The sequence below is a fragment of the Strongylocentrotus purpuratus genome, unplaced genomic scaffold (genome assembly GCF_000002235.5).
Source record: "Strongylocentrotus purpuratus isolate Spur 01 unplaced genomic scaffold, Spur_5.0 spur5_contig_818, whole genome shotgun sequence".
Classification (NCBI taxonomy): domain Eukaryota; kingdom Metazoa; phylum Echinodermata; class Echinoidea; order Camarodonta; family Strongylocentrotidae; genus Strongylocentrotus; species Strongylocentrotus purpuratus.
Window position 1 is genome coordinate 514,256 of NW_022145522.1, and position 13,008 is coordinate 527,263.

Genomic DNA, 13,008 nt, shown 5'->3' on the forward strand with positions numbered 1-13,008 from the left:
TTGACCCGGGGGGGGGGGGGGGGGGGGGTTCACAAAGAACCAAAGTTGAACTTATCTCGAAGTTGGACTTAACAATTATGGAAAGCCGTTAAGCATCTATGAAAATATTTTGTAAAATTCATTTTAAAAGGCAAAATGTTGATTTAAATTATTCATATTTTCTTTTATCAGGGAGGATTCATGTTCTTGATGTGGAATTTATAAAAAGTCTAAAATACTTGAATTTTTGGTGTTGAATATATTTTATGTTAAGGCTACAAATGGCACTCCATAATTTTGAAGTCCAACTTAGAGTTAAGTTCAACTAAGGATCACCCCCTAGATTTTTAAATCTTGAGTATGTGACCTAAAACACTACTTACAGGATTGTCAGCAGGTCGGGTTGCGACCTTCACCATGACATTAGCATTAAATATATACGTAGAGAAGAAGACCCAGAACACGTCATAGATGAGTAGCCCGGTAAGGAGTAGCGTTGAGACCTTTAAGCTCGGCAACCGAACAAAAGCTATCATGGTGACACACAGACCCATGGCAAGTGCTGTGGTAGAAATAACGGAAACATAAAGACATCATTAGCAGATGTTCAATTATTTAATATCACTCCAGATAAAAACAATGTAAATTCTCACTCAGATATGTCATTGTCATGGTATACCATCGTAAATAATAAATTAATTCAAATAATCAAAATAATCAAAGAAAACTACTTCATATGTAAATGAATGACAGACAGAGATTTTTTAAAAGGGTAGCAGTGTACACAACGTACTAACTAGTCTCTGCGTTATATGATACAGATAAGAGAAGGGCACTATATTGGGCACTACATTTGTCTGCAGCTTTATAGGCCGTATGCGTGTGGACAAAGCTTTAGAAATGAGTGGTAGAGCACAGATCAATCAATATTATATGATTATATTCTCTATCGTCTTTGAACAGCAATCTGAGGTGTATATTTGATGACTCATGCATGCCTGGGAGAAATCACTTACCAGTACATGTAATCGATTATGCCCCATTTACACCATCGAGATTAACAACAGACCAACGACAGGCTAAACAATGATTGCATTACGCTGATCAGTTGCCTTGGAGTCAGTGTGCAGTCAGCTTGGTCATGTGACTGAGGTATTACAGAAATATATCACCTCCTCATCTACAATAATTCATGCATGTACCCAAATGGCCATTTGGAAATATTGTTGCCATTAATCATCACTTGTTTGCTTTTTGATTTACAGAGAATGGGGAATATTAGATGTTGAATCTGATAAGGGGTAGGAAAGATGAAAAGGGGGCCATGGGGTATGGAGAAGAGATTGAAATTATTAGAGGAATGGTAAACATTGGTATAAAAAAAATTGCATTTAGGTTCAATAGGGGAATGGGTTATATACAAATGGGAAATTGGAGGAAGGGGGATAGGCTATGTGAGGGGACAAGGGTAAGAATACACCCCATATCGTACCATCCTGGAGGTAGAAAAAAATGGAATGGTAGCTAAAATATCACAGATCTGGGGTAATGTAGAGAAGGGGGAGGGGGGGGGGGGGGTAAGGTGGGGGGGGGGGCGGGGAAATCTAATATGTAATAGAGAGGATGGAGGATGTGTATCACTGTATTTCTTACCATCCATGAGTAACCAGTGGCCTGTCATGACCCACAGGAATACAAGCATGACAGAGAGACAGAATGACATGATCTCCGCTGATGTAAATCTCCCACAGCACCCAAATGAAATTCTGTGGCAAAAACAAAAATAGAAAAGAAGAGAAAAAAATTAATTTCAATATTTCAATGCTTATGTCAACATCTAAAAACCGCAATAATCCATATTTCAGATATTTTACCAAAGAATATGAACATTATGCGTTGTTAAACTCGAGGATAAAAGAAAAAAATTCTTGGTTAAAAAAAAACTATATTTTCAAAGCAGTATAAACCAGCTAATAAAAATGTCTTGTTACAAAATACAAATCAAAATTTTCAGATGGGAAGCAGAATAAAACAGCTACGAACAAATAATCTGGCAAACTAAAATATCTAATAAGTACAAACGAATAGCAAATGGGGTGGAAAATATAGCAGCACGCAACAAAAGCCTCTAGGTGTAATCAATTATCTCTGTATTATCATAATCATATACAGAACTACTACGGTACTGTGTGATTGGGGTTTTACAGACATGTATCAAATTATTTATATCTAGGGACCAACTGAATCGGCACCATGATTTTTTATGTTTTTTGTATCCATTGCAGGTGGCTTTTAAAAAATTTTTTTTACTGGTAGTTGATCTGCATTAATGAGGTTATAGAGAACAGCATATAATGAATTAATTGACACTACAGAACTGTGAAAAATACACTCATTGACATAGAAATAATAAGGTAAAAACAGCATTAAGAATTTTTTCTTATGAAGTCAAATAACAAAGTCATTTAATCAAGAAGTAGAACAGATAGTCAGTGAAATGAACTTGGAAGAGGACATGACTAAAAACAAGACAAATGTGACAATCTCTGAAGGAAATCTAAAATGAATACACCACAACATGACATGGATGGAAGCCAGCAGGAAACCCTACTATAATAGACAAACCAGGATTGTTACAGACTTGACACAAATGTTAACACTTAGACTGAAAACAGAGCGGAAATGGATAGAGGAAGAGTTCAAGAGGAAGGGTTCAAGAGGGCGAGAGAATAAAGGGCAAGAAAGAATAGTTGGACATTGTCTAGTCTAGTCACAGGAAACTGATCGCATGATGAAAAAGAAACTAATATTGGATTAACATTTTTTTTAATGAGCCTGTCAAGTGAAAGATTACAAAAGAATTGAAAAGTTGTTAAGAAGGAGTGAGGGAAGAGAAGATGGTTGCTAGCCCTATGAAAACAGATTGTGAGAATGAGATGTGAGTTGCTCTGGATTCTGAGATTTATAATATTAAAAAATTAAGACAGTATTCATAACAATGAGATTTTCTACCAAGACGGATGAGAGAAAATGAAGGGGAAAGAGTGGCAGTCACTTCGTCTGGATACTATCCAACACAAATTCAGTTGATAGATCTATATACCATGTAAATTCAATCATTATTTCTACATACTTACTTACTGTACCAAGTAAGTAAGTAAATATATAGAAATAATGTCTAGTTCAAATTCAATTACATGTACATCTATCTGTGTAAGATATGAATACTTATTACCTACATAAGGCTTCCAAGTGGTACAATAAATCAGAGTACTCAATATCGTTAGCACAGTACCCGGATGACGGACCAATATTGTTTTCATATTGCTCAATCATCCAGGAACTTCGACTATCGATATCGATATCATGGCGAGGTCACACAAAAATAACGCCAAATTTTGTTATTTCGCTAGTCAGACTAATATAGATAATAATAATAATGTTGTATGGCTTTGTTTTTGTGTGATATAAGAATATATTGCTCTAGCTAAGTCAATATCAGACTCGTCTTTGACTTGTCCAATATTGTCAAAGCTCGAGCAATATATTCTTGTATCACACTCAAAGCCATCCAATATTATATAAAGACATTATTTGACTTGGATCTAAAGTATCCAGTGTCAAGAAATTGATATTGATCAGATGCATGTCAAGGATATAGATATGTGGGATATCCCCAAAATGATTGGAACAGTTTGGTAAGCCAGGTCACACTGGGATCGACCGCTCATTGAGAAAAACACACTATCCCTGGCTATGAAGCACATTCAGGTCAATGTCATGAGAAAGTGAGCCAGATTAGCTCTGATTGACAGATAGATACCAGACAGGAAGGTGATTGGGAGGGGGGAGGGAAAGGGTGAAGGGTGAGAGGGGGAGGAGAGGGGGGGGGGGGGGGGGGTGAGAGAAAAAGGGGCAGCGCAGGCAGAGAGTGGAGAGATAAAGTGAGGGGGAGAGATAGAGAAATTGACAGAGGGAGAAGAGGGAGAAAAATTACAGCGGGGAGGTGGGGGGTGGGGGAGAAAGATCAACAGAGCAATATGAAAGGAGAAGAGACGCCAAAAAATTGAAAACATTAACCTAAAATCCTCAAGGAAGAATTTAAAACTTCATTGTCTAAGGCATGAAACTTTATAGAAATGATTAGAAAAACATGTTAAAACATTCTCAAAGAGTGCCACCAGAAGAACCACTCCCCCCCCAAAAAAAACAACAACAAACAAACAAACACACACACACAATCATCCTCCCAGAACCTGTCCATGGATGTCAAGAGGAGAGCACCACTTCACATTGACACACATCCACCAAAGACACAACCACACAGCATCCGGAAGGTTAGCATCCAACAGTCTGATCTCACTGTATAGAAAACAAACCCTGACATCTCTCCTAAAACCTTAATCATGTTATTGATATGACCCTATTCCGTTTCCTCTCTCTGCCCTGAAGTTCAGGTGCGCACTGATACCAACTTGTCATACTCAGTGACGATGGTCTTCGATCCAGGCATCATCAGCCTCATACTTTTCCCACTGTTTCTCAAGTGTTACCGACCTACTTCAGCCCACAAGACAGACAACCTTTTAAGAGGGTTCACCAGACCAACATTGTCGGTCTTGTTAGCTTTTAGTTTACTAGGATGTCCCAGTGCTATCACAGCAATGATGCGCATCTAAGGTCCAAATTAAACAGTTAAATGACCGTGATTTTTTTATCAGGAGAGGCGAGGGAGGTCTGAACTTTTTCTTGTCAGATAATATGTATTGTAATCATTGAGATAAGTATGAGAACTTCACATTATGAAGTAGTTTATGTGCAATAATGCTACAATACTGCACCTGCTAAGAACCAAAAGGACATTAATTCATACACTTTGACCCAATGATAGAAATGTACATGTAACATAACAGGGAAGGTAAAACACTGCCTGTGCCACTGGTACTCCAGTATCTGTGGAGGCATCCCACACACTAAAACTCATTAAGAAGTCTCTCGGATAGGACATAAAGCCATAGGTCCTTCTGGTTGTAAGGGTATACTTGCTTTCTTAGCAGTTGGATAAATGTAACCATCAATCACTCTACTGGATACACTTCATGAAGTAAAATATTTGAATAAACTCTGAAAAGTTACTTTTCATTTAATAGAATTCTCCATATACCGGTATCTTACTCCAAAGAATTTCCTCAAATTGCCATTATTAACAGTCCAAATGTCCCCTCTACATCATAAACACAATGGGCACATCTATGAAATTATCATGTGTTTGGAGATCATAACAATTCCATTAATGAACATCTCTATCATCATCAAAATCTCAATCAAGGAAATCACCCCCCTTGATGCTGTCCCACATGACAGCTATATTGAAAATGAAACAATGTAGGCACTCTTTATCATTGATCAGCACATCACTGCATGACGACTCCCATTGATCAGCACATCACTGCATGACGACTCCCATTGATCAGCACATCACTGCATGACGACTCCCAATCGGAAGATCTTTAACTGGTGGAGAGGAAAGGTGTTTTTTGGCTGATTAATGATTAACCAAGCATCACATGGAACAGCATCGGTGGTTATAATGTGTAAACGCACCTGCCAACATCATTTGTGGTCTCTACAAAAGTTCATTACTAACATTATAGTTCTGGTATTACAAGGTCTGATGCTCAAACGTGTGTTGTTTTTCATCACATGATTACTATTCCAATTATCAAGATATGCATGGTCTACTGTAAATGATTATCTAGGTATAGTGGGGCTTTTGATCAGGAGAAGCAAAGGAACCAGTCTGACAAATTCTTACCCCTCTTTAAAACAGAAAAATCAAATTTTGAGTGCTATTTACTGATTTTATTGTCCATTTTTGAACAAAATGTAATTCATGATTGATTGCCAGTTTGAAACAGTTTTGGGGGTTAAGAAAACAATGGTGACTAGGTGTACCAAAACATTGTACAATCATATTTTATGATCATATATAAATATGTACGAAATACTACAACCTTCAACAATTTTTTCTTCTTCATAACAAGTTGTGGAAATCAATAATAAAAGCAGGCTGATTGAGAAGGCTAGTAGATCCAACCCTGATTTTCTTGATTGAGGCGACTTGGCTACCACATATAAGATGAAGCAAGGTATGGATTCGCGTAAAGTGAGAAACAGATAGGATGAAAGTATATTGATGGGAGAGAAGATTTCACTAGAGGATCATCCTCAATCTCCGAACATTGGGTAGGGATGAATCAGAAAGATATTATAACCTGGCCTTTGTGCCTCTTTGCCCCTTAAAGACGAGGAATTTAGACTTTTTTCTAAGAAATTATATAAATATTAATGGTCAAGTAAAGGGATTTTCTGAGCTGTAATAATAAATAAATAAATAATACATTGATACAAAACTCTGGCAATAGAAAGACATAAATCCCTTGGCTTTTCTGCTTTTCTGTCACCAAATATGATGGAGATTCAAGCGAGATTTGAGCAAGGTTTGCGGTAACACCACATATTCTTTCTACATGTCCATGTAAGAGGATAAATGGAGCTTATTTCTTCCTTGATTTCTTTACCTGTAAAAGATTTTTCTTCTAGGAATTGGTATATTAATTGGCAAGTTAAGAGATCTTTTGAGCTATCATCCTTGATTCCCTAAATAATAAATTGATACAAAACTCTGCCAATAAAAAGACAAAATTACCTTGGCCTTTTACGTCTTTCTGCCTCAAGCAGACATGGATTATTACGGTAAAATGCAGGAAATTAACAAATATCTCATGAATCTCACTAAACTGATATAACCTGTTCAATTAATACAATATATGTAAGCAGATGTCCCAGAGAGATCTATAGACACGTTAAACTTTTATGAGGAAATCTGAAATCCTAATTTAAAAGGTAGTTCATCTTGATATTTGCACTGTCTGTCCTTACTTCCGTCCTTATACATTTCCGCCCTTTTTAATATAGACTCTACAGCTCCTCCTGAGTCCTGACACACTCTAAGTGTCAGCTAGGGGATTACATGTCATGTATATATCATGTATATATGAGCTTTATCGATAGAGAACCGTTAGATGTCTGATTAGTTACAAAACATTGACAACGTATTTACAAAAATCTCATAACTTGACAACTTCTAATGAAAATCTCATAACGGAGTCTTAAAGTCGGATGTAAATATTGTACAACTGACATATCTCCAGGAAACAAAGAAAACATGTCATTTACAAAAGGTAGCCTTCATATACAGGATTCACTACCGGTAATCAATACTGCTATGGGGGGGGGGGGGGGGGTGTAAAACAGGGTTGACTGGGGATGAATACCAGGAATACAATAGTGACTTGGATCATTCTTTTCTTATGCACACCCCGGAAAGTCATTTCCGTTAAATCCACCCTGATCTCCTTAAATCTGCAAGCTTAATCTCATTCTAAGTTTGCATCATTCCCGTTAACTTACATGTATATCACATGGTTTTTTAAAAGATGCAGCCTCGCACATAGTATATACAACATGCACAGCACATACATCTGTACATAGGCCTATTGCATATGAATATAGAAATAGGGCAGATGAAGTCATGGCACAACATGAAAAAGTCTTTAATAGCAAGCTTCCTTCCCTGTCTTCCGACTCATATAACAGCAACCTTGGATCTACTTGAGCTGAATAAGAGTCTGGAAGGACAGGTCTTATACAGTCACACAAGAACTCTTATAGTGCTTATTGCCTAAGTCGATCTCTAGCCTAGAACACAAGCGGCAGATTGGGGGGGGGGGGGGGGGGAAGCATATACTTCCAAGTAAAACAAAATCTGGCACACTTTAAGTACAAAAGTGCCCCTTATTTGTGCAATCTTCCCTACAAGAATTATCGACCACAAAAGACTCTAAAGGGCACTTAAACATGTGATAAATTTTGTTGTTGTTGCTTGCTTGCTTTCTATCATTTTCCCCTTAATTATTGTGTCTTCCTTTGCAGAATTGGAACCCAAAATATCATAAGAGCAGATATGAAAATTTGAAGACAATTTTGGAGGGTTTTTTTCGGTCAGATTTTTCATACTCATCCCCCCCCCCCATCTCCCTCCCTCCCAGGGAATCCTGCAGCTGCCACTGTATCCTTTCACTACAGTAACATGAATGAGATTAAGAGTGGTGGACATTTTATCTTTCTGGTTTAATAGTTAAAAGCAGGATCTTACAAGTTATTATAATGGTTTAAAAATATCATTATCGTGCCTACCTTCATGTAGACCTTGCTAATATATTTTTTTTTAAATCAGCATATGCATTGAAAGGCTGCCATCACACTGTGATTATCAAAGATAATGTCTGAAAATAATATTTTTCTCTTCTTTATTTTTTCCATAGGAAAAGTTTATGAACTATTATGTTAAGGGCATGAACCAGTTTATTCTAGCAATCTAGTCATCTTTTATAACATCCAACTTGTCTTTTGATAGTCAGCGATGACATTTATACTGTACATAAGTTAAATGATATTTGAAAAAAATGTATGAAATAGCTTCAAAATGATTTATTTTGACAGCTTGAAATTCAGGTGGAAAAAACATGTTTATGCTGTTGCTATACTGGAATCCAAATGAGTCCATTTGGTGATAAAGAAAAAATATGGAATGAAACTGGATTTAAATGGATTTAAAGATGGAAAAAGTACAATTGAACAGAAATAAAGGGAGTTCAATTGTAGCTCCTAACCACAGAGACACATACAGGTCTAATTATTATTTTGATTAAGCGGTTTATCAGAATATATTGTCTAGTGAGCGCTACAAGAGCATTAACTTATATCCTTTAACACTGCATTAAAGCCCTTCTGGCTCTCAGCATGCATTATGACTTGTGTAGCTTGTATCTGTATGGATTAAGAGGATGAGACAGGGGGTTGAATTTCTTACCGCATCTCCACAGGCCAACAAGCTGGATTAGTGACCCTATCACACTGAGGGAATTTATATGAAACTTGAATAAAGAAACAGACAAATCATTGTATAGCCAAAAGGGCATATACATGAAAGAGACAGTATCGTATAAAGAAATATCATATAGAGAACTAATGTTGAAGAGGCCATTAGACATGTTTAGTCAAACTTAAGTGTCAACTTTGATGACAGTTACCAATCATCAAAGCACACTCAAGTTTAGTCATGTCAGTCGGTCATAAGGTTTTTGTATTATGATGTTAACATTACAAGTGGACCTTGATTTTTTAATTGAGTTTTTATCTATCTATACATGTTGATATGCGGTGTTCAGACTATGAAAAAGAAGATAATCACAGAGTTACAAGTATACAGTTTTTGCAAAACAGTGAATTTGCTAGTCTGAATAAAGAGGGGGGGGGGGTACATGTAACTAAATGAACAACAAACTCTTGGGAGATGTGGACGAGGTTTAGTGTAGTTGATGGGGGTATTAGTATCTACAGATATGCATTAATAAGAGATGTAAGGAAGAAACAAAAATAAAGCAGCATAGCAGTGGATAATGGGGGATTAATCTCCAGAAATACACATCTAATTCCTCACCTACAGTATTCACATAGCCCCAGATGTTATACTAAAGACATCAAACAGACAAATCTTGCATATTATACTGGTAATTACCAGCTAACATTCATAAGTTAAGGATATGCTCTACAAAATGAATTTATTTCCTTGTATATTGCATTTGCAAAGGGAATTCAAAACAAGAATATTTTTGTCAAGTACCTTTGAGTACTTTTATTAATTTGAGGCATCCTGATATTAATTTTTCTGAAGATATACAAAGCAGTAACCTTCTTGCTATCTTAAAAAGCAGGATTTAAGAGCAATTTCCTGAATACAAGCATTGAGGGCATGCACACTTCATTCCCATCAAATGTGGATATGAAGCATGAATCTATCATTTCGAAATTGAAACAAATGTGAATTTGATATCTACTGAGCCCTAGCCTAAATCCATAGATTGAACTGGCTTTGGTTTGGATGCATCTAAAAATACCCTATGGAACCATGGTAGTAGGTCTTTACAAACAAACTCCACTCTACCAAGAAACAGCCTCCTGACTGAACATCTTCAATTATTCAGAACTCATTCTGTGTCCTAATTACAGGCAGGCAGCCATCTTGAAGCTTGTAGGCAAGCATGTCCTCCTGTTCATCTACTTCATATTATTCACCATCTTTCCATCCCACCATCTCCGTTCCTCCTCTACCTGATGTGACCCAAGAGTCACATTTAGATTGATGCTCCAGAATCTAACCCAGTGCTCGTGATGCTCCAGCTTCCCACTCAATGCTTGTGCGCATGTCGGTTTAAAGGAACTAGTCGCCCATAAATATATCGCTTTGGATGGTATTTCATGAATTTACGAAATTCAGTTTATCAACTTCAAATATGACTTTAGTCACAAGATAAAAGTTTTTAATACCGAAATCCATCAACTTCTCTTCAAATCAAATAAAGGCAAAAAGCAACTTATAAGTACACTATGGAAGTACACACACTTAGGCAGGAATGCATGCTCTCACGTCACACAAGCCAACTCCAAGTAACTTTTCATGGCGGATATACTAAGTATTCACCCCCCCCCCCACCCCCCCCCCCCCACCCTATGCTCTTAAATCCTTAATCATTTGAATGTCTCATAGTTTGTGGGTGGTTTTTATGTTTAAAAAGTTCTAGAGATCCTACACAATTCTGAGGGGTTTGGACCCTTTTACTACATGAATGGGGAGTAAACAATTAATAATTCATTTAGATGACATCCAATAAACGTAATACAAATCAAATCAAAATCAAAATCGCATTGTGAAAGAAACGTTGTGGAATCGATCAGAAAAGTGATCATCTAGCATATAAGTATTGGTGTGTACTGCAAGGTTCTGGAATCATCAAAATCATAAGAAATTTGGCCCCAGAAAGATGTATATGGGACTACGCACACGTGAGCAACACGTGCGTACATAATATCTATCACATCCCAATAGATAAACTAATTTACCAAATATATCAATTAGTAGGCGGTTTCTCAGCAAAATTTGTATGATCACGTATTAGTCAAAACATATTCTTTCACATGATTGGTAATAAGAGCTTCCAATTCATTTTTTTAGAGGGGGGCGTTTCCCAAACTAGTCTTTACCTTTAGCTAGATTTAAGTAACAAAGCATGTATTTTTGTACATGAATGTGGTCTCACATGTGTTCATTCACATGATCAAAGCAACATTCTAAAATAACATTTTCTTCTCTTTCTGCACATAATGGCAATAAGCGGAAGGCAGTGTGGTAGTGTGTTTCCTTTAACACACCATGACCTAAAGGTTACTGTGTCATCATGCAAGAGAAATGCCAAGGGCTCTCCACACACTAGCTAACCTCAGAATATACTTCAGTTAAGAGGACTTATTGATAAAGATCTTGCATTTATATAAGTTCTATGAAATTAATCTTAGCCATAGCTCGAGATATTGCATTTTTCATACTTGTGGCACATTTAGCACTTTCATGCATAAATGTCATATCCATGAAGAAAAAGCAATCAGGGAGATACCATTTTTAAACGTATTAAATCAGAAAGTGATTTTGCTTCAGGAAGAAAGAGAAGTGAAATAGAGAAAGATCAACCTTCAAGGAAATCTTTTGTTGGTACAGTCACACCCTCAACCACCCCCCCCCCTAAAAAAGAAGAAAAAGAAGCTACAAGAAAGTAATATTTACAATAGGAAGACTACCAAAGATGTGCATTTAATTTATACTTTCAAGAGAACATTTTATACTTCTCCCTGTACATATAATGCAACCAGATGGGTACTAAAACATTAATTTTACACCATCCAAATCAAAATGTCGCTTTCTAATTAACTAAGGAACTAAAGGTGGATATGAAACAAGTCACATGAGTGTGCCTACACACATGATGTAAGACGGCATTTAGTATAATGTTTCATTCCCCACAGGTTGAAGCTACATTATAGAGCTGATCAGAGATACAATGTACGGATTGACTTTCATGGAAGAGCAGAAAGGTTCCAGGTGTGCTAGTGGCTAGTTTCTAATTCACATCACTCTCGGTTTCACAGCTAAACTAGAGCACAAAGATAAGTACTAAGAATAATCAAAAGATTTCCCAGGCATCCACATTGTGCCATTTGTAACCAAATGATATTTTAAAAATCTGCAGTTTCATTTGTAAATCAGGAAGTCTAGGTTGAATGAAAATCACAGTCAACTACATCAAACAGTTTTGTTACTAAACCTGTTCTTTAGTATGCAAAGGTATAACATTTCAATTCCCATTTTCAGCTACACATACCTACATGCCTACAATACAATAATTTCAATTTTACATGAAAACTCCATGATATCATATTTGGGGACATTTCTCTCTCATTTTCCCTCCAAATATCAGCTACAAAGGTAGTTACAAGGGAGACAGAATGGATACTTTTAAAACCACCCCTTACAACCTATGTTCTGTGTCAAAGTCCATTTTCCTACAGGCCCTTTCAATTCTTTATATCATTGTTGAACTTTGAGCTTTAAAAGAGCCCTGCTGAACCAAAGAATGGGGAGTGTGAATGGGGGTAAATGTGCCCCCCTCCCGCAAAACCAATTCTGGCATATAAGAAAAATAGAATTATGCAAATTTTTGGAGATGTCCAGATTGGTGAAGATTCAAGCCACATGATTGAATTACAACAATACTAAATCTCTGGGAATCTTGCACAAATCTCATCCAGTGAAAATTGTCCTACATTTAATTTTGCAATAAGTTTATGTAGCAAATTTTTCTGGATTTACAGAAGAAAAAACAAAATTTACTAAAGTATCTTAATATCTAATATCATTAGTGTTTGTGACCATGATTTATCTATTCCTATGATTTCATCTCTTTTTCTCTCAAGACTTCTTTTTGTTGACTGATGTTTTCAGACTAAATTATCAGTATCGATCCATCACCAGCAGATACAGAGTCATGAGGCCTGTTTTCACTAGCTCGAGAT

General features: G+C 36.6%; 1 protein-coding gene across 1 annotated transcript in view; it reads right to left on the bottom strand.

Annotated features, from left to right (window-relative positions):
• Window positions 1-13,008, bottom strand: part of LOC115922146 (signal peptide peptidase-like 3) — a 46,551-nt gene that overhangs the window by 8,116 nt on the left and 25,427 nt on the right. The window contains exons 6-7 of the mRNA XM_030980326.1: window positions 1,633-1,745; window positions 363-541 (exon numbers count right to left, since the gene is read on the bottom strand). Coding sequence (XP_030836186.1) covers window positions 363-541; window positions 1,633-1,745 — 292 coding nt within the window. The remainder of the gene's footprint in view (window positions 1-362; window positions 542-1,632; window positions 1,746-13,008) is intronic.